The sequence below is a fragment of the Protopterus annectens genome, chromosome 6.part0, assembly GCF_019279795.1.
Source record: "Protopterus annectens isolate FY-2018-M chromosome 6.part0, PAN1.0, whole genome shotgun sequence".
Taxonomy (NCBI): Eukaryota; Metazoa; Chordata; order Ceratodontiformes; family Protopteridae; genus Protopterus; species Protopterus annectens.
Window position 1 is genome coordinate 1096792697 of NC_056737.1, and position 24682 is coordinate 1096817378.

The 24682-nt window shown below is 42.7% G+C and overlaps 1 protein-coding gene across 2 annotated transcripts in view; it reads left to right on the top strand.

Moving 5' to 3' along the window:
• CCDC88C (coiled-coil domain containing 88C) overlaps positions 1 to 24682 on the top strand; it is a 1480266-nt gene that overhangs the window by 1249802 nt on the left and 205782 nt on the right. For both annotated transcript variants that reach the window (XM_044074710.1, XM_044074709.1), the window contains exon 20: positions 3173 to 3450. In XM_044074710.1, coding sequence (XP_043930645.1) covers positions 3173 to 3450 — 278 coding nt within the window. The remainder of the gene's footprint in view (positions 1 to 3172; positions 3451 to 24682) is intronic.

The window sequence follows — 24682 nt, forward strand, 5'->3', positions numbered from 1 at the left end:
TGTTATCCCACTGAAGAAATTCAATGATGGGTATCATGGTTATCACACGTAAACATCAGCCCAGACCTGCCATTCAAACCCCAGCTACTGCAACAGGAGTTGCACCAAAAGCTTTGGACATTACAATGAGGGTATGGACAGGAAATGGCCACTGAATCTAAGGTCAAAGTACATCAACCTGAAGGAGGGACAGCATCCCCGAGAGTTCAGAGCAAATGGCCACTGAATCTAAGGTCAAAGTATATCAACCTGAAGGAGATGCAGGCATTAATTTTGGCCCTGCAGATGATCTCCCACTCTTGGGCCTCAGTCTTGTGGTACATAACCGGGAGGGGGGGGTTGGGGGGGTACCAGATCTTATCAACTATGCAGGTTTGCTGTTATGATGTGGATCAGGCCACAAAAGAAAACTAATGTTTCCAAGCTGTTTACATCCCCTTACAGTACAATGTCTTGGCAGATTTTCTAAGCGGATCAGTTGAAGACTCTCATGAATGGATGCTGAGCAGGGAGATCTTCCTAGACATAGTCCACAAATGGGGTATCCTGCAGATATACTTATTTATCTCCATCCACAACAAACAACTTCATCTCTTTTGTGACAGGACTCCTTGTCCTCAAGCATGGAGAGTGAATGCCATGTCTTTTCATTGGAAAGGGAGGTTCCTCTATGCCTTCTCTTTGCTTCCACTTCACTTAAAAGTTTACTGAAGATGCAGAGAGACAAACCAGCGATCTTTACTGATGACTCTCTTTTGGCCAAGGCAGCATTAGTTCTTCCCATCTCTGTCTCCCAACCATGGGTCATCTCCACAAGTTACCTCACACAGTAGACTTACAACACAAGGCGTCACTTCTCCCAATCTTGTAATCTCTCAACCTGACATTATAGACAATAGAATTCTGATCCCTTTCAGACACCAATTTTCTAAGGATGTGCTACAGGTTCCCCAAGAGGCAAGGAAACCTACTACCCAGAAGTCTTACATTTCTAAATGGAAATTATTTTCAATTTGGTGTCATGCTCATGGAGATGACCCTGTAGAAATGGATGTCCCCATTGCCCTATCTTATATGTGTGAGCTATTAAAAGCTGGCCTTGTAAATTCTTAAATAAAAGCACAGCACTTAGCTGTTTCTGCTTGCTTACCTTGTGACTCTCTTCTTCTGTCTAGGCTAGAGGTAAAACAGTTTCTGAAAGGTGTCCACCTAAAACCAGCTAGAAAAGCTATTCCATCTTCTTGGGACCTTAACTTTGTCCTTTGAAAACTTACCCCCCTTCCTTTTAACCATCATTTTCATCTCTCAAATTCTGTACTTGGAAAACCGTACTACTAGTAGACCTTACCTCCGCTAGATGAATCTCAAACTCCAGGCCCTAATGGCATTGTCTCCCTTCCTTATTTTCCATCAACTTTTGTTATACTCACCATGGCAAATCTCTACATTCACCAGTGAAAGCACATTCTACCACAGCAGAGCAGTGCTCTCATCTGGAGCTTTCTACAAGGGGGGTTGACTCTAGTGCTATCTCAGAAGCAGTTATTTCCAGTACATACTTTTACCAAACATTACAGGATAGATGCTTTTTCTAAATCCAGAGCTGTCGTCACCTGGTCAGTCCTGTCTGGACTGATTGACAGCTGTCCTGCATCTCATTCAGTCACTCTTTATACTACTTAAGCTTTGGGAATCACTCAGACGTTTGGAATTCTGCAACCGTGATCTAAGGAAGGAAATGGTACAGTTGTGTAAGAACTTCCCATAACAGTAAATGTCCTACTGATCACTGCTGCAATATTTCTTTCCAACCCACCCCCCTTTCTGTCTTTGCTTAGCTGTTTTCATGGACCAAGTGCCTCACCTCATGCTCAGATGGCCAGTTACTTTATTCTTATGTATCTAGAAGCTTCTTGGCTTACAGATAGTTTGAGGTTTTACCCTTTTTCATCCACTTCTGTACCCTCACACCCATGGGCTTAGGTCGTAAGTCAAACTTATGGCTGTATGGGACCCTCACACCTATGGAACTGGGTCATAAGTCAAACGTATGACTGTATGGGAGGTTTTGGCTTTGGTACCCTGGCAAATCTTATTTGGCAAGTTAATTCCATAGTTTGGAGTACTGCAGCAGTGATCAGCAAGACATCTATTGGCACAGTAAGTCTTAACACAACTGTGCTTTGAGTTTTTAATGGCATGGCCTTTGACTTCACAGAGTGTAGAAGTTGTGGTCTTCTGCAGAATGTGTGTTACTGTTTTGTGCATGTGTGGTCATATACATGAACTCCTGGCTAACAAGTGCACCAGTGCAATGCGGTTCTGTTAGTCTCATCCCTGTGGGTGTGAAAATACAGTGAGATGACACAACACCCCCCCCCCCAAGATGTGGGTGAGGCTTCAGTGACCACTCGTTCCTTTCCACGTTACCTATCCCTCCTGGAATTTGTCACAAGCCAAACACGGGTTTTGTGATCCACAGTTAGGGCTGTATTCCTCTGCTGCATGGGGCTGGCATGAAGAAATCATTTGTAATTTGTGCAGATGCATTTAATGGTCTTCCTAATGTGATAAAGAATGTGGGACAGATGTTAAGTCAGTTGCAGTGAGGGGTAAGTTGATGTACATTAATTAGGGCTGACCAGTTAGTTTGCCAGGAACTGGACTGACTGACATGGTCGTATCTTCTTTATTTACCCGCAGTACACTTTTATAGTAATGTTTATCTGAATGGCTAGAATCTAGCAAAATGTGTTGTTTGTACTTTCTTTTCTATTGCATTTGTTTATGCAGACGCATCTTCCATTTAGGTGAATTTAACATTCTTCTTCTCTTCACATCTGCCTTCCCTCTTTTTTTACCTGTTATTTTATGCCTTATTAGATTACTTTTACTTGATAGCAGAAGACATTTTGTCTTCTTAGCCTGATGTAGTTTATTAAGTTCTTAAAATACGCAGCTTGTTTGGTACTTATAGAAGAGGTACTTCTGATAAACATTCAGTAACCTGCTGCAATATTTGTCAGCATTTACCAGGTTGGCATATTCATTTCTTAAGCTTGCTGTTTGCTGTTAGTGAAGGCATATTTGCCTAATCCTTTTGTTCCTCTATAACATGTTGTGCAGTTCATTAATAATGGGCCTCTATTTCTTCTCCATGTGTTAAATGCAGGTGGAAAACTCAACTCTGAGCTCCCAAAGTGCTTCACTTCTGGCCCAGAATGCACTGCTGCAGAGGCAGCAGGTAACCATGGAGAATGAGATGGATGTCTTGCTGAAGAGGAATGAGGAGATGAGAACGACTCATGACCTGCTGCTTCAAGACCACGAACGTCTGGTAACGCTACATGAGCATCAATCGACTGAGTATGAAGCACTAATAAGTCAATACAGCACCTTGAAAACGTTACACCGAACCATGGAGCTTGAACGCAGAGAACTGGAAGAAAGGTAAGAATACACATAGAACAGCTTAGATATGTTAATTTAAAGGATTTTTGTAATATTAACAGGAAGGCCAACTCCTCTTTCTACTCCTTCACTTCCTTCCTCTTTTATTATTTTCCCTCAGTTTGCTACTTTTATAACATCCTACCAGTACACTCCTCACTCCTGTCTGTCCCCCCCACCAAGTCTTTACTCACTAATTCTCGCAGTTCTGTATAGGGTTGCCATCTTTCTATTGTGCCATTCCTGACAAGCCCCGCCCCATGCATAATCAAGCCACACCCATTCCCCTTTAATAGCCACACCCCTTTGCTCTAGCACCCTTTAGCACAAGTCTTGAATATCACATGCAGTTACCACTAAATAGAAAAATATGTAACGAGTCAGAAGTAAATTAAAAAATTTTATTTAGCAGTACTTTAATCAAAGGTTCACTACATACAACAGTACATCACAAGCATGGGAAAACTAACCCTTCAGCACAAGTCTAATATCACATGTAAGTAGTACTAAAATGGAAAAAATACAATTACTTAGATATAAAAAACAGTAATTCATTCAAAGCAGTACATTAAGGGTTCACTATACACACAACAGTAGATCAAAAACGACGGCACGGGATGAAAAAGAAAAGCAATTGTATAAAGTGTCTTCACAATTTTGCCAGAATTCATTGCTTATACTTGAAGCTGTAGTTGGCATTTGATCTAGCAGCCTCAAGTAATGGCTGGTTATTTTTCACAAATTAGTAAAATTGTGAACAACTCATGTTAAACTTTAGCTTGACCTGCAACTCTGCCTTCACAAGTGACACAAGCATTCTATTTCTTGTATCAGTCCACGCATTCCCCATAAGTGAAAAAACCCTTTCCAAAAAGCTATTGCTGGGGGGTATTGAAAGGGCAAACTGCATCAGTCTGTAAAGTGGCTTGCAGTCTGGAGCTTTACTAAAAAAGTCACCCAGCGATCACTTACAGATGCCTCTGTCATCTGTAACAGGGCTGGCAATGCAGCAGTTAAAGTGCAGTAGTCTGAGTAAAGTGCTTCAATGTCCACGTCCAGTTTGAAGAGGTCTGCAACTGTACGTAGTTCTGGCCAAGTTACAAGATGTTGGAGGCTGAGGACCTGCATAGCTTTAAAGGGACTATTATCACAGTCAAACCACTTCTGTAGGTAACAAAGTGCTTTACTGTAAAAAATCACAGAAGGTCCTACAGACCTGCTGTGCGACAGCTGGAGTAAAGTGCTGCAAGGCAGATGAAACTTTAGCACCAAATAATTGGTCATCTAGCCTTCTCTGCAACTTATCTTTAAGATTTTTCATCACTGTGTACAACTCAGGAGCAGAGAGAGTTACTTTCAAGTTTTTCTGCAAACTTGTGGAATACCTGTAGGATGTAGTGCATGAAATGTATGTAGCACTCTGCCTCTGAGCTATCCCAACTGATGCCATCCTCATCGGCCTCCACACATTTCCAGATAAGGGGGTGACAGTCCTCAGGCTCTTGACTAATAAAATAACTTTTAATAGCAGGCCAGAAGTCTACTCGCCACAGCTGGGGACAAAGGCAGCCATCTTGTTACAACATGCTGCGTGATTTCCTTAAAGTCCTGGTCTAGGAAAGAATAGAAGTCTTTCAACAGTGACATTTTTTTTAAGATGTTGAAAACTAAACCAGAGTGTCCACATCAAACCCTGCAAGGAACTTGCTTGCATGCTTGGCACAGTTAAGTATTACGTGGCATAAACAGTTTGCTGCAATGATGTAAGGCACCTCATATTTCAAACTTTTAAAAACAGACCTGTGCTTTCCATAATTAACAGAGGCATTGTCTGCAGCATAGCTAGCAATGTTTTGTACTTTGACTCCTTTCTGCACAAGGATGTCCTTTATTCATGTAAAGATACATTCACCACTTTTGTTATGATCCTCGTAGAAATCAAGACGTTTCTGTTGTGTGCCATGTGTGAGTGAAGTACTGAATAACCAAAGGGAACATTTTTCTGTTCCCTTTACTGGATGCATCTGATCCCACTGAGAAATAGGAATTGCCAAGTTCCTGCAGGAGCTCCTCTGAATGAGGTGCAACTACATTCATGACAACACTCTCAGATTTGGTCTTCCCACAGCTGAATTTCAAAGCCAAAGTAGAATCAGAGAAAACTGTTGGTGCCAGCTTACCCCCACAGTCCATGGATACATATGAGTGACTGTGTTTCACTTCACAATAAACTGATGTCACTTCAGCTGCAGTCACTTTGGAAGCTTCACTGGTTGCATTACGTGGCTGAATAAACTTTGTCATTACAAGGTTCTGCCTCTAAAGCTGAAGGCTTTGCTGATGTTTGTCTGACTTCTGATGGCTTTTCAATGCCTTTTCCCCATTCCATTTTACAGTGAAAGTTGTTCTACAGGATGTGCACTTTGCCATAGTATCTGCATTTGGAACAAGTCCACCCATTAGTAGCTTTGCTCCCACACCTTATTATAACTGCAGAAAAACTTCTTAGGAGACTCGCTTTCAGCCTCTTGTTGATCCATTGACCTTTTCCTGAGCATGATTTGTGCAGGATCTTTGCTCAATAGCTCTACAATAAACCGAAACCGCTGTTAATACAAAATCAAAACACTTGTGACCAACACCAGTGCCTGGTGGGGCCTGTGTCATTCAGTAGCCAGAGTTGAACACATTCACATGTGAATATCCAGACTTTCACACCCTGGTAATACCAAGTTGGTATAAGGAAAAAAAAAAATCGTGAAAAAGAGAGACTCCACATGAAAAATTAAGTGAAGGTCAAGCAATGAAAGGCAGAAGCAACTCCTGTCTGAGGGAAATTCTGAAGCTGTTACACACATGAACCTGGTGTGATGGCAGGATATGCACAGAAGGCATTCAACGGTGTGTAAAACACATGGGTCAGACACTACAGCAATGTACCAAGTTAAGACCCTCTACTGTTATGTAGAACCCAATGCAAAGCTATCCAGCTGAGTCTGGACACAGCAAGGAAGTTCAGGCATAATGTGGACTGACAAGATAAAGACGAAATACGTGGCAGCTCAGCAATCATACCCTCTGGCTACAACCGTAATAACTTGCATGAAGACAAACCGGACATAGTGTGGGCCGACACAATGATAAAGACGAAATACATAGCTCAACAATCATAATACCTCTGGCTGCAACAGTAATAACTTGCGTAGAGACGGCTCAAAAATCAGATTTTAAAGTACTGCAATCCTACAACAGGCCACATGCATTTTCTTAAAGATAGACGCCTAACAAAAATATTTAGTGACTTAAACCTGCTATAATTTGGTAAAAATTCATGCAGTATGAGAACAATGAGGCAAAGTCTGTCCATTTTGTTCTAAACATCACAATACCTTTCAACCTAAGCAAGAAACCTAGGGGTCTATATTAGAACATCGAAGTTACACAACTTCGAATGTTCTAATATTGCACCTTATTCAGTGAAAGCTGAAAACATCAAACATGCAGAACAGCAAATTTTTTCCTAGGGAAAAAATTTGCTGTTCCGAAACACATTATTACAACAGAAGCACACCAACAAACAGCAATCCACACACATACACCTAAAATCTTACATCTAACCCTACACTAAACTGTACATACACCACTATCTATCCACCTATCTTAACCCAAATCCTAACCCTAAAGTCTGTCACTATCGCACACTCACCCATGCCGCAACCCTAACTCACCTACCCCACCCTAACCATCACGTCCACACAATCGCACACTTACCTGACCCGTGCCCTAACCCTAACTCACCTAACCTGCCCTAACCCTCACGTCCACACAATCTCACACTTACCTGACCCGCGCCCTAACCCTAACTCCCCTAACCTGCGCCCAATCGCACACTTACCTGAACCCGACCCGTAACTTTCCACCACAGTGTTGAAAATAGCGAAGTGACAGAAACGGACAAAAAAATTGGTTTTCTGTAACTTCGCTATTTTCATCATTCGCTGAGTAGGGGTCGATATTAGAACATTCAAAGTTGTGAAACTTCGATGTTCTAATATAGACCCGTAACCTACACTAGGCTGTGCTAGAGACACAGAAATGTTACAGTCTTAGGTGTTAGAATGACAGTTTTTACTGTACTGTGCATTTCCTTGAAGATATAAAGTTTAATATCCACAAAAGCTTTTAAGCCATACCTTAGGACAAGAAACTGGAATGTAAAAAAGACAGTTAAAATGCCACTCCTGAAATTTGCCACTATGAATCTGACTATTCTGAAAGACAAACGTCAGTGCTATATTCAAACATAGGGGTTAGAATATAACATTTCCATCATTTACAGCTTAAAATTGTGCAACTGTAATTGCTTGCAGCAAGCACACCTGGCCGCTTAGCACAATATCGGATCACAATAAAAATACAGGAGCATCAGCAGACTAAATGTTGCAAGAAGCTTGACAGTGCATCAATAGTTATTCATTTTAAACTTTCTGTGTGTGGTGATCCACCACTACAGGAGCCTCAATCCTCACCACTAGAAACAGTGGGGGATGTTCACAGAAGATAAGTACCCATAGTATTCCCAGATGCAACACCTCACATTAAGTGCAGAGACCACAGTCAACTTGGGGCTGGTTTCTCCCCCTTTTTCCACTGCAGATTCCCAATAACACCTCCCACTGGCACAGCTATAGAGTTGAGCATAGTGGCCAAGTGAAGACTTCCAGTGCCCTATTTGTCCAGCCAGTGCTTTGGGCCCTCAAGCAGCTGACACACACTGAGGTCTGACTTACACACACACAGGAAAGGCTGGCACAGGTTTACTAACTATGCCCCCTTTATCCCAGACTATAAGGCAATCAGTGCCACCAACTCTTTATCAGATACTTTAAAGCCCTAACAAAGGGTGTCCAGTCTTACTGTGCAGTTATAGTATTAACAAAACAGTGGTAGATTGACCAACGGCAAGGTAAACCACAGTGTCACTAAATAAATATGCATGTAGTCTCAAAACTTAAACATCTCTACACCACAATGAAAGGTTTAAACATATTTAATAATAAAAGAAAGTATTCAGTATATATTCACTGCGACATAAGTTTAGAACCACATGAAATGTTTCAAACATTGACAGTCTCAAAGAAAAACAGCTACATTATGCCTTGCTGTATACCCAAGACAGTACACCCTAGAAAACAAAATGCACATAAACATCATGATGATGACAAACTAGAAATGACAGCTCTACAGTCATAGCAAGCATCATATACAAATCATGTAGTCAGTATATATTCACTGTAACATCAAAGTGCACCCACATGAAAAAATAATAAAAATCATTAAAATAACTTTGCAGTAAAAACAGCCAAACCAACCCTTGCTATATATCTCAGTCTGCAGACAGTATCCTAGGAACTACAGATAAAGATAGATGTGGTGAATACAAACTAGAAATTATATAGATATATCACTTGTTCTAGTCTGTAATCATTTGTTGTTGCTATTAATGAATGAGATACTGCCAGCACATCTAGTGGCTTAATATAAATTTAATATTTACAAAATTCACTAGTAGCTGTGCTGGCAGTGTCTCATTCCCCTTGCCACACTAAGCCTTTGAAAATCTTCACCTTTTCCATATTAAATTCCACTTACCTTCAGAAAAAAGCAGCAGAGCTCCTTAGACAATCTCACAGGCAGAACAGGGCAGGCAAGACACAAGCTAACACGGACCGTGCAGAGGCAGAATAAGCAAGCAGCAGGGAAAAACAGGGTCCCAAACACCAGCAGCAACAGAGCAGTAAAAGTACACACCACCACCACGGCACTGCTCTTCTCTTCCAGCAAGCTAACTGCAGGTCTCCCGAGTCCTGAATCCTTCCTTCCCAATTCCAGCAGCAGCAGTTGAAGAGCAAGCAAGGGTACAAGCCACAAGAAGAGGCAATCCACCGAACGATCTCAAGTTCTGAACAGACTTAGCAGAGCTGGAGAGCCGTTGCAGCTGTGCGATCCAAAGCAGCAAGAAAAGAAATCTCAGTGCTTCTTCACCTTTTTTTGAAAAAAGGCAACACATAGTGCAATGCCCCGCTTTTTATCTTTTAATTTTTGCAAGCTTTGCGGGCATCTACTAGCAAGTCTGAGTGTTGATTGGCTGCTTGCTGCATGAGTTTGTTGATTCCCAATGCAGCAAGCAGCCAATCAACCAAGACGGCAATGTCCTTTTTCATCAGCGTATGGATGCACTGACGGGACACTGATGCGAGAACGGGAGTGGCCTATTGATTTCCTGACACTCCTGGAAAAAAACGGAGGGGTGGCAGTGCTAGTTCTGTATTGGCCTCCTCGTATTTCCATTTACAGCTATTCTACCTCCATCCTGGTCCCTTCCTTTGCCCCACCTCCATCCTAGTCCCTTCCTTTGACCCACCTCCATCCTAGTCCCTCCCTTTGACCCACCTCCATCCTGGTCCCCCCATTTGACCCACCTCCATCCTAGTGCCTCCCTTTGACCCACCTCCATCCTGGTCCCCCCATTTGACCCACCTCCATCATGGTCCCTCCCTTTGTCCCACCTCCATCTTGGTCCCTCCCTTTGTCCCACCTCCATCATGGTCCCTCCCTTTGTCCCACCTCCATCTTGGTCCCTCCCTTTGTCCCACCTCCATCATGGTCCCTCCCTTTGTCCCACCTCCATCTTGGTCCCTCCCTTTGTCCCACCTCCATCTTGGTCCCTCCTTTCACTCTCTTTTTATCCTGATCCTGATTACTACTGCTGCATGGTTAGATAGTTACCTCTCCTTATCTCTGTTCACTCCACTGTCTCCACAACTGACTACTTTCCTAGTACCCTGTCTAATCTGCTAGTTTGCACATGATAATTTCTTGTAAACATGTATTCACTCCCATTATGGTACTCTTCCCTCCATATGTCCTTTTATCCTCCCTCCATCAAGATCCTAATTCCTGTTTCATTTTAACATTGTACTCTCTTTATCAATGTATGTCTTTATGGGCTTATGGTGATATTGAAGTCACTCCCACTAGTTCTGTTATTTGATGTTTAAACATTCCCATTGTACATAAAAGTCCCTAAGTAAATCTTTTTCCACTTTGTTTTGTGTGTAGATATTTCTTATTGCCCCATCTGGTCCCTGTAATTCTCCACATAGGGTTGCCACCACTCTGTTTTTTTTTCCAGACTAACCGGAAATCAAACTGATTCTCCGGTAGTCCAGAAAACACTGTACAAACTCCGGTATCCTGTTTCAAAAAGGAAACAGACTATCGGAGTTTATAAATCGGCTGACTTACTATGCTTTTTTTTTTTACAGAAAAGCATAGTAAATCATCCGAAAGCACGCAGCAGGACCGGAAAAAGAGGGCATTCCCCATCGGGTGATGTCATCGTGACATCACAAAATGGGCGGAATGTGGGAGGGGTGAGTGGGATGGGCAGGTTTACTCCGGTTTTAGCCATGATGAAAGGTGGCAACCCTATCTACACACCCTATGACCCATTTCTCTAATCTGGTTTTCACCACCCTCTGTGTAATTGTCTGCAGTCCCCTTCTAAATATTATGGTGGCTTCTCTCCTTCTCCCTTTTGGTTTGTTATTGATGTCCCTATTTGGATAGTTGTTGCGTAGTGCAGTCTCTCCTTCTCTTATCCTCAGTTTGGTTTCTTGCAATAGCACTATGTCCACTCGCTCTCTTCAGTCTTGTGTATATCTTTTTCATTTTTATAATGTTTGAAGATCCCCCTAGGTTCCATGTTGCTGTCTTCAACATTGGCCCTCCTGCACCATTAGGGCAACTTTTCTTCCCCTAGTTCCCTCCTGAGTTGAACTTGGAGTTCTTTGACTGTTGCCTCGTAATTCTCCCAGAGAAGGAAATAATCCCCTTCAGATTGCAGACCATTGTAAGTGTAGCCAGTTTCCCTTTTAGTGCTTGAAATTTGGTTGTAGATTGCCCTTGCCCATCACATGGTCAATAATTATACATCACCCCTAATGAGAATAACTGGAGTCATACTATAAGTAAACAGAACAGAGCCCTGAGTGGGATAAAGCAAGTTAGGAGCTGCCTCTGTCCATTAGTACTTAAACAGAGGCCTGTCACAGGGCAAACTTTCTGTTTCCCATCCGTAGATCTAAGTTGTGCTTGAGTATGGACAGGGATACCTTTAGCTGTAGTCCTAAACAAAGACATTTCCCTTCATGACCTGTTCTGCTAACTCTCTTTCAGGTTTGGACTCACTGCCCTTACTGTATTTGCTGCCTGTTTACTAAGTCCCTTGCATCATGCCTGTTCCACTTCACAACTCTCACCTTAATACGTCTTGTAGGTTGTATATTTTGCCGTATTTGCTAACCTCGCATCCCTGCATAGACACACTGGCGTTTTGTTTTTGCATTTTTGGCAGTCCGTCATACTCCTCTCGATAACCTTGAGTACCCCATTCCCTGATTCATTCCCGTATGTTTCTTACTGCCTTATTTTACTCACAGTGTTCCAAACTTCCATCACCTCCCCCGTCAGCTCAGTCTGCTACTGTTTTCCTAAATCCCAAGTTATTCTGTTTGTGTTTTTACTTGCAACGTTCCGTACTCTAAATCACGGAGTTGGCTGATGGTTCCTTAACCTAGACATCCAGGACACTTTGATATGTTTATGGCTATATGTAGAATTCTACTGTTTCTGAAAGAGTCAGGAGTCAGTTAGCTAAATGCTGTCATCCTCTAAGACCTGTGCGCACCGGATTTTATTCTTGCAAGATTCAGATCCCCTGTAAATATTACCCCCTTTCTTCTTTGTTCTCTCTTCCATTCTGTCATCCTCCCTTTTCTGTTGCAAGCGGTGGATGATACATTGCATCAGTCTACCAGATTCCCCCCCAGACACACACTTCTTCATCCTTACCTGCCAGGGCACTTAACCTACCATCTAAGCATGGCTGTACACTTGTCCCATTCCTGATTTGGTGGTGTTACTCCCCTCTGACCTCATATCTGATGCCCTACTTTGAATAGATGCTACTCCACACTCATGTCTCCCTTCTTTATAATTCCTGGGCACCCGACACCCAGGCATGTCCATGTCTCACTCCCTATTGTCAATGGCCCATGCTTTCCTGATATCAGCAATAGTCATCCTTTTTTCTTACACCCCTGCTTGCATCTTCCTACCCAGAACACCTTACACTGCAGAGTAAGACTACACAGACACAGTCCGAGCCCTTCATTTGTTCATCTGCCATATGCCTGCCTCTCATTTTACCTTCTGTGTACTGCCTAAACACTTACCCATTATATAATTTGCTGATATTGTACTGCAGTGTGGGGAAAAGTTCAGTGCCTGCAGAGGTTTACAAAAACATGCAGGAAAATACAAATGTTATAGGCATACCAAAGCTGCACATTGTTAAAAGTACTTGTTTTTCTATCAGTATAAGTGTCTGGAAAAATGGATACCTGAGAGAACACCTAGAAAAAGTGTTTTATTTACCTTTCTTTGCTAGGATAGTGCATTCAGTACCATTGTCTGTTTTCAGATATAACTCGTATGGCGATCACAGACTGTAAGTACTTAAGAAAGATTAAAAAATACACTTGATTGCAAATGAGAAGATAGCTGTAGGTTCTGTACATCGTTATCTGGATTATCACTTGATTGAAATGAGAAGATAGCTGTAGGAGCGTTCTGTACATGGTTATCTGGATTATCACTTGATTGAAATGAGAAGGTAGCTGTAGGAGCGTTCTGTACATGGTTATCTGGATTATCACTTGATTGAAATGAGAAGGTAGCTGTAGGAGCGTTCTGTACATAGTTATCTGGATTATCACTTGATTGCAAATGAGAAGATAGCTGTAGGAGCGTTCTGTACATGGTTATCTGGATTATCACTTGATTGCAAATGAGAAGATAGCTGTAGGAGCGTTCTGTACATCGTTATCTGGATTATCTTTATCTAATGTAGTCGCTGCAGTACAGTTGTAGTGTTTGATGATTACTTTGTTCTAAAATTGGTTAACTTTTTTATTTACCCGTCATCCCTTCATGTAGCAAACATTATTTGAAATAAAGTACTAATGCTTGATTAATTAGGAAAGGATACCTAGTATACTAAAGGTCGACGTGACTCCGAATATAGGAAGTGTCTGATGGGAAAAAACAGCTGTGCATCTAATCGTTAATTGAGTTCAAAGCCTGTGTGCCAAAGCTTTCCCTGCTAGCCTTTCTTTTGCATTTGAATTGGTTAATTGAATTTTAAAAGCAGTTGCTGCCACATTTTAAATGGTTAATGTAATTTGTTCTGCTACTCCTGGGCTTGTTTTACTGATTGCATCAATAATTAAACAAAGCTGCACAATGAAGCAGCAGAATTATATGAAGCATTTATTGTCTTCATTAAAGATAAACCCAACATTCAGTTTCTTTTGCTGGGCAAAAATAAGTGTTTTATTAATTTATGCAGGAGTTATTTTGTCACCATGTTCAGTATTCTCAGTGTGTTTTCTGTACATTTCAACAATTTCCCCAACCCAGACTGCTGTAAAATGTATGCACTTTGCTGTGTAGCTGTCCTTTTATTAGTGCTAAACCTTGGTTTACTCTTGGTGAAGTGTACCAGCCCTGAGGCTTACATAAGTAGGAGTGGCTACTTCAGCAGGGACATTTGTCTCATCTATCCTTATGTCTTGTAGAGGCTGTATGCAAGTTCTGTGGCTGTTTTATTTGGTGTTTTCAGTGTAATGCTTCTGTGTCTTAACAATTTAATTCTTATTTGCAGAACTGGATGGTTGAAGCCATGAAGGATTATAGTTCTAGAAACTTGTTCTGTTCCTTTTCTCTGTTCATCAGGAAAGTGTGTGGGTTTCTTAAAAACAAAATGCTGCATACCTGGCTGAGGAAAGGTGGTCCAGAATGTGTCAAATCAGGAGGAATGGTGGCCGTGCAGCGGCAACATAGCAGATGTCTGGTTGTATCCTCCAAACTCGCTGTCCGACTTTAAGCCACTGAGGTCTGACTGTTGAGTAGAACATTTGTGCATGTCATTAGCATAGTAATGAGGTAGATTTGATGTATGATGCGCTTGGTTATCAAAGGAACCTGACTTGTTGCTGTCATGCCATTGTAGTTGGGGTGATCAGGATATTCCTTTTTCCATCAGAAGTTCATAAGTAGGTACTAGGCTATTGGCCCTAGGGCCTATATAAGTCTAGCCAAAAGGTACCCTGGCTTTTGCCACCCAAGAAAATTATTTTCCTGTGCCCCTGTCAAGCAGAGCCAAAGAAGTGATCCCGGGGTGAATTTCCTATCTACCATCCAGTCATCAAGATTTCTTTTGAAAAGCTTTGTTTGATATAGATAGGTAGTTTGTTCCAGAGTATGGGAAGTCTCTGGGACAGGAATCTATCCTTCCAGCATGTTCTGTTTATTGTGGTGACAAGGTTTAGGTCCCTAGAGCGTGTAGCTCGGAGGCATTGGGATTTCTTTAAGTGGAGCATGTCCAACAGCTCTGGGTTTGACATGGCTTTGTATGTTAGGCAGAGATCGCCTCTGAGTAGGCGATATGCGATGGAGTAAAGCTTGAGTTTTTTGAGATGGTCTCCGTAGGGCATATGTTTGAGGCTGGTAATCCTCTTTGTGAGGTATTTCTGCAGCCTTTCCAGTTGTTGTAGATGTCTTGTGAGGTACATACCAAAAGGGGCGTTGTACTCTATAATGGGTCTAATGAGTGATGAGTAGAGGGGAACAATGACCTCTTTTTTCCTGGATGAGAAACCTTTTGTGATGAGGTGTGCCACATAGAAGGATTTCCTGACTACTGTGGCGATGTGATTATCAAAGGAGAGACTACTGTCCACCTGTGTCCCAAGGTCTCTTATCACACTTTCGGTGTTAAGTACACTACCGCCTATGTGGTAGTTCATCGGTACAGAGTTTTTACCAAAGTTCCAAGAAAGTCATCTAACCAGACACATCCAATAATTGGAAAGTCCACAAAGGTTCCTCACTAAAAGAATACAGGGCATAGGAGAATGACCTATGCAGACAGCCTCAAAGCACTATCCTTGTATTCTGTCTTCAACAGGCTGTTGAGGGGAGATCTATGCCTGCCATACAAGACACTGTCCGATACTATTATGATGGACCTCCTGCATATCCGCAAAAACAAGCAGCACCAGAATTACCTGTTCTATGAACTTAAACCTTGAGTGACATAAAGAGAACCTGCTGAAGAGACAGGTATGTGTCCAAGAGACTACCTTTTCTTTGGAAAAGGCTTCTGTCCATGTGAAGCTAAGTTTTTCCTTAACCCAGTTCATGTGTAACTTGGACCAGTGTATGGACAATTGGAATTTCACCTTGGGCTTGGCATCTGCCTCTAATAGAGGTGGCCTATAAATGTTTCACCACCCAAGACTTTGTTTACACAGCCTTAGGGCCTGTATGTTACATATATAATAACCATTTGATCATTGCTAGTAAAGGGGGGGGATGTCAATGGAGCAACAGGCAGCACACTCGCCTTTGGTATAGAAGACTATGGGTTCCATTCCCATACCAGGTAGATGGATTGCTGGCCATGTAGTGCGGCATAAGGGAGGTGCTGAACTCTTGAGTGTGTTGTCCTTTGGATGACACATTAAACCGAGGCCCCATTTGCCTTAGTTGGTGGTAGCTCACTTGGATGCACAAAATCTCATGGCACCTATCAGTAAGAGTAGGGGAAGTTCTTGATATCCTAGCCAAATTCACCCTTAGTAGTATAAATACCACCTCACAACTCCCATGAAAAGAGACTCCTAGTCTAATGGGGCTACCCCAGACAGCAAAGGATAAATAAAATAAAAAAATTAAATTAAAAATTATTTTACTGTATGTGTGCCTATGTCTTAAGTGATACTTTTTTAAACACCTTTATTAAATTATGATGTCCTTCAAGGATGCATCTGCAGTCCTAACATATGGGTTGTCCTGCCTCAGGCAGCCCTTCGGTCGGCCGGATTCCAAAGTCTGGGTCTGGCCTCGGCTGATGTCGCACTTCACCCGACGTCATAGCTGCTGTTTATTGGGTACAAAGGCATCAGCCGACGCCATTTTCCCCAGTCTTTCTTGCCGCGTGGTGCCCGAAGCAGAAGCTGTTCGCAAGTGCCGGTCGGTCAGATCCAGAGATTTCTACTACCGAAGACTTCTAAAAAGCTAAGTACCCCGTTGGGGACTCTTTCTTGCCTCAGCCGATGTCAGAAAAAGTAAATAATTGTTTAACTTGTGGGAAACAAATACCTCATAAGGATTTCCACTCTTACTGCCTTCCTTGCTTAGGCCCAGTCCACGACGTATCAGCTTGTCTAGCCTGTGCTTCCTTCAACCGACGAACGCTTAGCTCGTTGGAGTTTGCAGAGGAGTTTTTTGGTCCCGCTTTTGCTTACAAAATGCCGTCGGAGACTCCGACTACACAAATAGCTAAAAAGCGCAAGGAAAAGGACCGACACTCGCGGTCCGCAGTTTCGGCTGAAACCGTGGTTAGGCCAACCGCGAGTGTCTCGGTTTCGGCTGAAACCGAGTCCTCAGTTCTTCCTTCGGCTGAAAGCATGCCTCCTATTGCCAAGGCCTCACAGACAATGGTTGAATCTGCTACTGATATTACTGCTACAGAAGCAGGCTCCCAGGATTTGTCGGATACTATTCCTTTAGACATATCTACCCCTGCACGTGGGGCTGCTAGACCCCCTGCTTCTATGTCCATCAAGGCTTTTGCCAGGGCTAAAGCAGCTAAATCTTCTAAGGCCTTACCTGCTAAAACTACCCCACATAGGCCTACCTCTAGTTCACAAATACTCAGCCTGGCTGAGGATCTCATTTCTTTGATCAGGGGATCACAACCTCACCCAGACAGGGCCTCTCAGCCCCCCCTCAGATAAGAGGCCTAGGACTGAACCCCCGGAACCTGTCTCTACAGACTATTCCTCGGAGGACTCCGACATTACTGACCCTCAGGAAGGCCCATATTCTCCTTATGAGGATTCTGATGCAGAAGATTCCATTCCTTCTGCTTCTCCTCCTGAGGAATTTTCTTTTGGGGAAACCTTGCATGCTATGAGGGAGCATTTCCAATGGCAGGGCCAGGATTTTTCAGATTCAAGGAAAAGGCTAAGGACCTTCTTACACTTACCACAGCATAGGCCTTTAGCCATTCCTCCAGTACTAACAGTAGTTGACGATGCATTTAATGATGCCTGTACTGCTCCTGATTCTCTTCCTCCGGCCCCTGCCAAGCCTGACAGATATTACAGGGTCCCGGACACACACTACCATTTGTATAAGGCTCCTGTGGCAGACCCCAAAACCATTTCACAGGGCCCGAAAGGTGTGGCAGCTGCTTCTGCCAAAAACCCTCTTCCCTCTGATAGGGAATCTAGAGCATTAGAGAGATGGGGTAAAAAGGTTTATACTTCTGCTGCTCTTTCGGCTAGGGCCTTAAACTGTCAATTTCACATGATTCAATATCAGGAATTTTTGTTAGACCAGCTAAATAAAAAACTGTCCTCTCCTGAACCTATAGACCGCAAGTCTCTTCAGGATTTGGTACATAACTCTCAGCAGGTCAGTAACCATTTCTTAAAATGTGGCTATGATGCACTGGAGGCTTCCTTTAGATCAGCTATGACTGGAACAGTGATTCGAAGACATGCATGGTTAAAAGAACAGTCCTTACCAGATCATGTTAAATCAAAACTCCTAGATGCTCCCATGGAGAAACAAAGTTTGTTTGGCTCCCCTGCACAGGAGGTTCTAAAGAAGGTGGAAGAAAAAGCAAAATCTGTCCAAACAGTCAAGGATTTCTTACAGGTCCAACCTCCGAGGTTTAGCAGAAATTGGCCTTCGAAGAATTGGCCCTTTCCAGACAACTCCAGAGCACAGAGAGGCAGAAATAGACGCCCAAGAGGCAGAAATTAAGCTAGGGGTGCCTACAGGGGACGTCAGTGGCAACCTACCAACCAGAGAAGTACCGCCACAGATTCAACTACAACCACTTCCACTGGACAAACACAATGACTTGGCTCTGATACCGCCTACCAGGGAACAACTGGAAGCTCCCTTGGGCGGAAAGCTAGCCTTATTTTCAGACAACTGGCATAACATTACAGGAGACAAATGGACTTTGCAAACAATAGACAAGGGCTACAGGTTTCACTTCCACACTCTACCAAAAAAGAGGGGAATGCCAAACCTACCACCAAGCCAAAAAACAGATGCTCTAAAACAAATCAACAACTTACTAGAGATAAGAGCTATAGAAAAGGTGCCACCTGTGGAACAAGGCCAAGGTTTTTACTCCAGGCTTTTCCTGGTACCAAGAAAAGAAAATCAATGGAGACCTATTCTCGACTTGTCCGCACTGAACACATACCTCATTGTTCCAAAATTCAAAATGCTGACCCTCCAGCAGCTTCTTCCCATGCTGGGCAAGGAGTCTTGGCTGGTGACTCTAGATCTCAAGGAGGCATACCTGCACGTCCCTATACGACCAGATTGCAGAAGATACCTCAGATTTCTTGCAGGATCAGAGCATTATCAATTCTCAGCATTGCCCTTTGGCTTATCTACTGCGCCCAGAGTATTCACGAAATGCCTGGCATCAGTAATTGCTCATTGCAGGCTCCAGGGAATTCAAATTTACCCATACCTGGACGACTGCCTATTACAAGCGGACAACAAGGCACAATTAACAAAAGATTTGAAAAGTGTCATACAACTGTTGCAAGCCTTGGGATACACAGTCAACATGCTGAAGTCAAGACTAGTACCTTCCCAAAGGATAACATTCTTGGGGGCAGATCTGGACACATCAACTCAGATGGCCTTTCTCACAGAAGAAAAACAAAAGCAACTACCAGGCTATTTCATGTCATTAACAAAACAAACTCAGCTTACTGCAAGGAAAGTCCTGCAAGCCCTGGGTTACATGGCATCCTGCATAATATTGATTCCGCATGCCAGGCTACATATGAGAAAGTTACAATGGTACCTAAGGAATGTATGGTCTCAACACCAGCACAGTCTAGAAAACCAGATTCCAATAATTCCATGCCTGAAGCAAGAATTCCTGTGGTGGGCTCAGGCCTGCCAGTTGAACAGAGGCTTGCCTTTCCACAAACCACAGCCAAGCCAGACCATCACCACGGACGCCTCAGACCTAGGATGGGGGGCTCACATGGTGGACAAGTGTATACAAGGCTTATGGACCCAAGACCAGCTGAATCTACACATAAATCTAAAGGAGATGCTGGCAGTGAAATATGCGATCCAGGCATTCAGACCACTCCTTCAACAGGGTCATCTGCTGATAAGGATGGACAACACCACAGTCATGTGGTACATCAACAAACAAGGAGGTACACATTCATATCCTCTATGCCGGATGGCAATGGACCTGTGGAATGTGGCCCTGAACCTCAACATCCAACTTCAGGCCAGATTTGTACCAGGAAAAGAAAATTCTCTAGCAGACACCTTAAGCAGAACTACCACGGATGCTCACGAATGGATGCTGCATCCAGATATTTTCAAAGCCATAACAGAGAAATGGGGACTACCACAGATAGACCTGTTTGCCTCCCCACACAATCACCAATTGAAAAATTCTGCACAAGAACATACCACCCACTTGCTTGGAGGGTGGACTCACTTTCCTTCAGCTGGAAAAACCTGACAGCATATGCATTTCCACCTCTTCCCTTGATGTACAAAGTTCTACTGAAGATCAAAGAGGATCAACCAAGGGTAATTCTGATAGCTCCAGACTGGCCGAGGCAACATTGGTACCCGCTACTGAGAAGCATGTCTCGGACACACGCATGGCATCTACCTCTATGTCCCTTACTACTAACACAGGACAACTACAAGATCCTACATCCAAACTTGAAAACACTGCAGCTAGCTGCTTGGAATATTGTATAAACCAAAATAACCCTGATTTATCTCAGAGGGTTAAGGACATTATCCTGGAGGCACGCAGACCCTCCACAAGGAAGACTTATTCAGCCAAGTGGAAAAGATACCTCATTTGGAGTGCAGCAAAGGGAGAAAATGTCTCTGTGGCAAACATAGCACTCATCCTGGAATACTTAGCAGAGCTGTTCCATAATGGCCTGTCTTACTCCTCCATTAAGATTCATGCATCAGCAATTTCAGCAGAATACAACTTGAATCCTCCTGTTTTCTCTCATCCTCTACTCAGGCAGTTCTTGAGAGGAATCAAAAATGTAAAGCCTCCAAGGAAACCACCTTTACCTACTTGGGATCTCAACTTTGTGCTGGAAAAGTTAACACTTCCCCCTTTTGAACCAGCAGCAACAGCAGAATTACAATTCTTGTCTTGGAAAACTGCTTTCCTACTGGCAATCACTTCAGCAAGAAGGGTATCTGAGCTACAAGCATTAATGGCAGTACAACCCTTCCTTATCTTTCATCAGGACAGAGTCTCTCTGAGAACCAACCCTACCTTTATGCCAAAAGTGGTCTCCAGAGTATCATTGAACCAAGCGATTCATTTACCTACATTCTTCTCCAACCCACAGAAAAGGGGGAAAGACTGCTACATACCTTGGATGTGCACAGACAATTACGCTACTATCTGGACAGAACTAAGACCAGCAGAAAAACTGACCAGCTTTTGGTAGCATATGCAACAGGAATGCAAGGAAAAGCAATTTCAAAACAGACAATCTCAAAATGGATAGGAAATTGCATTCGTTTTTGTTACTCTTTTCATGGAAAGACATCTCCTGATAATATCAGACCTCATTCCACAAGAGCTACAGCCACCACTACAGCTTTCCTACGAGGAGTGGCTACCAAAGACATTTTAGAAGCTGCTACCTGGAGCTCCATGCATACATTTGCCAAGCATTACAATCTTCCTTTAATACTCTAGATCCCGAGCAGGTTTTGCAACTGCTGTTTTGCAAGGGATCTTAACTACACCATCTTTATCTTAGTACCTCCTCCCCCAGTTTGGCTATGGTATTCTACCCATATGTTAGGACTGCAGATGCATCCTTGAAGGACATAGTACAGTTTTGTACCTACCATAAATGTAGATGTCCGATAGGTATGCATCTGCAGTCAGGATTACCCACCCTCCTTCCCCTCTGTGGTACTCCTAGGGTATTTACCCATCTTTTAGCTAGCTGGGGGAATCTGTTATGGTGTATTTGTTTGTATATGTGTGTATATATATATATATATATATATATATATATATCTATATTTGTTTATATTGTTTGCTCTCCACTATTTGGAATTATTGCATTTATCCAAATTTAGCCTTACTAGAGGGCACCTGGCATCTGGGGCAAGAAACACTGAGGAAAATGGCGTTGGCTGATGCCTTTGTACCCAATAAACAGCAGCTATGACGTCGGGTGAAGTGCGACATCAGCCGAGGCCAGACCCAGACTTTGGAATCCGGCCGACCGAAGGGCTGCCTGAGGCAGGACAACCCATATGTTAGGACTGCAGATGCATACCTATCGGACATCTACATTTATGGTAGGTACAAAACTGTACTTTTTATATACTAAATATGAATATTACAGTAGATAAAGATAGATAATCTATCTGACTCAAAGCTTGTCACTATACTCGGTACCAAACAGACTTCAAGATGTGACCTGTGTCTGGCATACAAGACATCCTCCAACCCAATACTGATGTATTTACTGCACATCAGCAAGTCAAATGGCATCAGAAATACTCAGTCTAAGGGTCTAAACCTGTTCTGCAACATCAACAGAATGATTTGGAGGGACAGGTATGTCTCGCAGAGGGTACCGCTGATCTTGAGCAGACCCCCCCCATCCACATAAAAGTTCATCCCTGTCCATATTCAGAGGCAACTTAGATCTGTGGATAGGAAACAGAAAATTTACATCAGGCCTGCTGGACAGAGCCAGCTCCTAAATGCTTTATTCCATGCTTGGGTCCCCTCAAATTATCTGTGGTATGATCCCATTTATTCTCATTAGAAGTAATATGTATTTATCGACCATGGGATGGGGTAAGGCCAGTTTATAACCAAATGATGTAGGTAATTTTGAGCACAAAATGGGGAAACTGTCTAGGCTTAAAATGGCCTGCAAGAGCAGCTTAGCCTAGTAACTACCTATGAAACTATTATATTCGTCGAGGACATTTTTGCAGCTTTCCTTGTACTTTATGCTGGACAGCGGTATAAGACAGTTGGGGTAGGTATGTGTATGTGAGTGAGCACTTACTTTATAGTTATTACTTTGTAGCAAAGAGAACTAAGTCTGTGTTATACAAATGCTGCAGTTTTAATGTGGCTTCGCCATGGTTAGGCCATTGTGGTTAAGCTTTATTAATCTGTGCCATGGTGGCTTGGAGGTAAAAATTCTACCTCATAGCTTAAGTCTAACTTTTGGTTAATGAATGTGCGAGGGACTTAAGTATTCTCCACAATGTGTGCATGGCTTTCGCTAATGTGGTTTTCTGGCACCTTCCAAAACATGCTAGTATATATGTATGTAAAATATGTTGTTACTACCCGGTCGGTTGGCAGTCTGTTGAAATATGTTGCATGATCATATGTATGAGTAAAGCCATCAAATGAAATTTAGTTTGAATAGATACAGTGCGAGATTGCTATTTTTGTGACATTGCTGAGTATCAGAGAGAGGGGATTTTTTTCTCTTTCCCCAGTGTTATGCAGTGTCCGAACTGGTATATTTAAGCAGCAGGGAGAGTGGTGGATTTGGGGGGAATTGCTCCCATGAGTAAACACTTTTTTTTTTTTTTTTAATTTTGCTAAGTCAGTTTTTCTACCATTTGGTAAAACGTGTGAAGTTGTACTTTGACCTTTCATCATACTGTCCCACCTCTCTTTTAGTAAAACGTGTGAAGTTGTACTTCGACCTTTCATCATACTGTCCCACCTCTCTTAGTTCTCTTCCACCTTGGTTAATCAGACTATGAAAAGGCTAACAGGGCTTCCTGAGTCTGATACCAAGGAATCTCTAGAAAAGACCCTCACAAGAGCTTCTTGTACCCCACTATAATTATGACTAGACTGAAGCTGTGGATAATACAGCAGGGTTAGGGATTTGTGTGCACTAGATGGCCTGACAAAGGCCCCTCTAGTGTAAGAATGCTCTCAACCAGGCCATTATGGTTGCCCATTTCTGTGATGAGGCCCTCTTTAAGCAGTCTGCAGAATATGGTTGAGACCATGCAGAAGAGGAAACAATCAGTGGCCATCTTGAAGCTGTGCGTTATGCAAGTCATATTCTTCTTATCTTTTAAGCAGCAACCCAGTTCCACAAGCTGAAGGAAAAGTCCATTATGTGATAAGGAGGGAAGGCAAGCTTTAGGAAGTCTTACCTCCGACGACTTTGCCTATGAAGTACCCCAGGAAGCATACTTTATGGCTGATCCTGCAACAGTGCTAACTACCTTTCAAGGTTGTTTGTAACGGGACAGTTCTGAGTTTACCCCAACTTGTAGACCTCACACTCAGAGGTTGACTGGTTCTGGACATTATTTCAGAAGGTCACATCTAGAGCTATTTGTTCCTCAATCAGAAAAATCTCTTGTAAAGGCCCTGACAATCACAGCAGAACTAGTACAGGCCTAGTCTTTTCTGCTTTGGTTTGGGGGTGGGCATAGAATATAGAGTCTTGTCTTCAGAAAGAAAAGCAGACTTTTTTTTTGTTCTGAACTGTATGAGTTGCTTTTCACTTTAGTGTGCTTATCTGGTAGGGTAAATTTCAGAAGTACAAGTTTTATGCAGGAGTAAACCATCTTTATGTAATTCAAGGGCAAACAGTGCTTTGTGTTTCATGTATTATGTGCATCATTACTTGGAGTAAATTGAAACTAAATGTGTTAAAATCTCATTAGTTACATTATTTTGATGTCTGTATGAATGATGAGCTGCTTATAAATTATTTTATCTTTTTTTGGGCTTGTTTTAGTCCCACTAAACTAGTAGCCTCTTTTCAGAGGAGACCAGAGGTGGTATTCATACCACACTGGGAAATGTGGCCAGTACACTGGGAAACTTCCTGTACATTTTCAGTAACTGCCGTAGGATCTTTTGCTTCCACTTGAGCTACTATGAACTGAAGCGGATGGAACTTCAGTTTAACATCTGATCTGAAGGGCGACATACTCGGGAGAGCAACACCCTCAGTGGTATACTGCA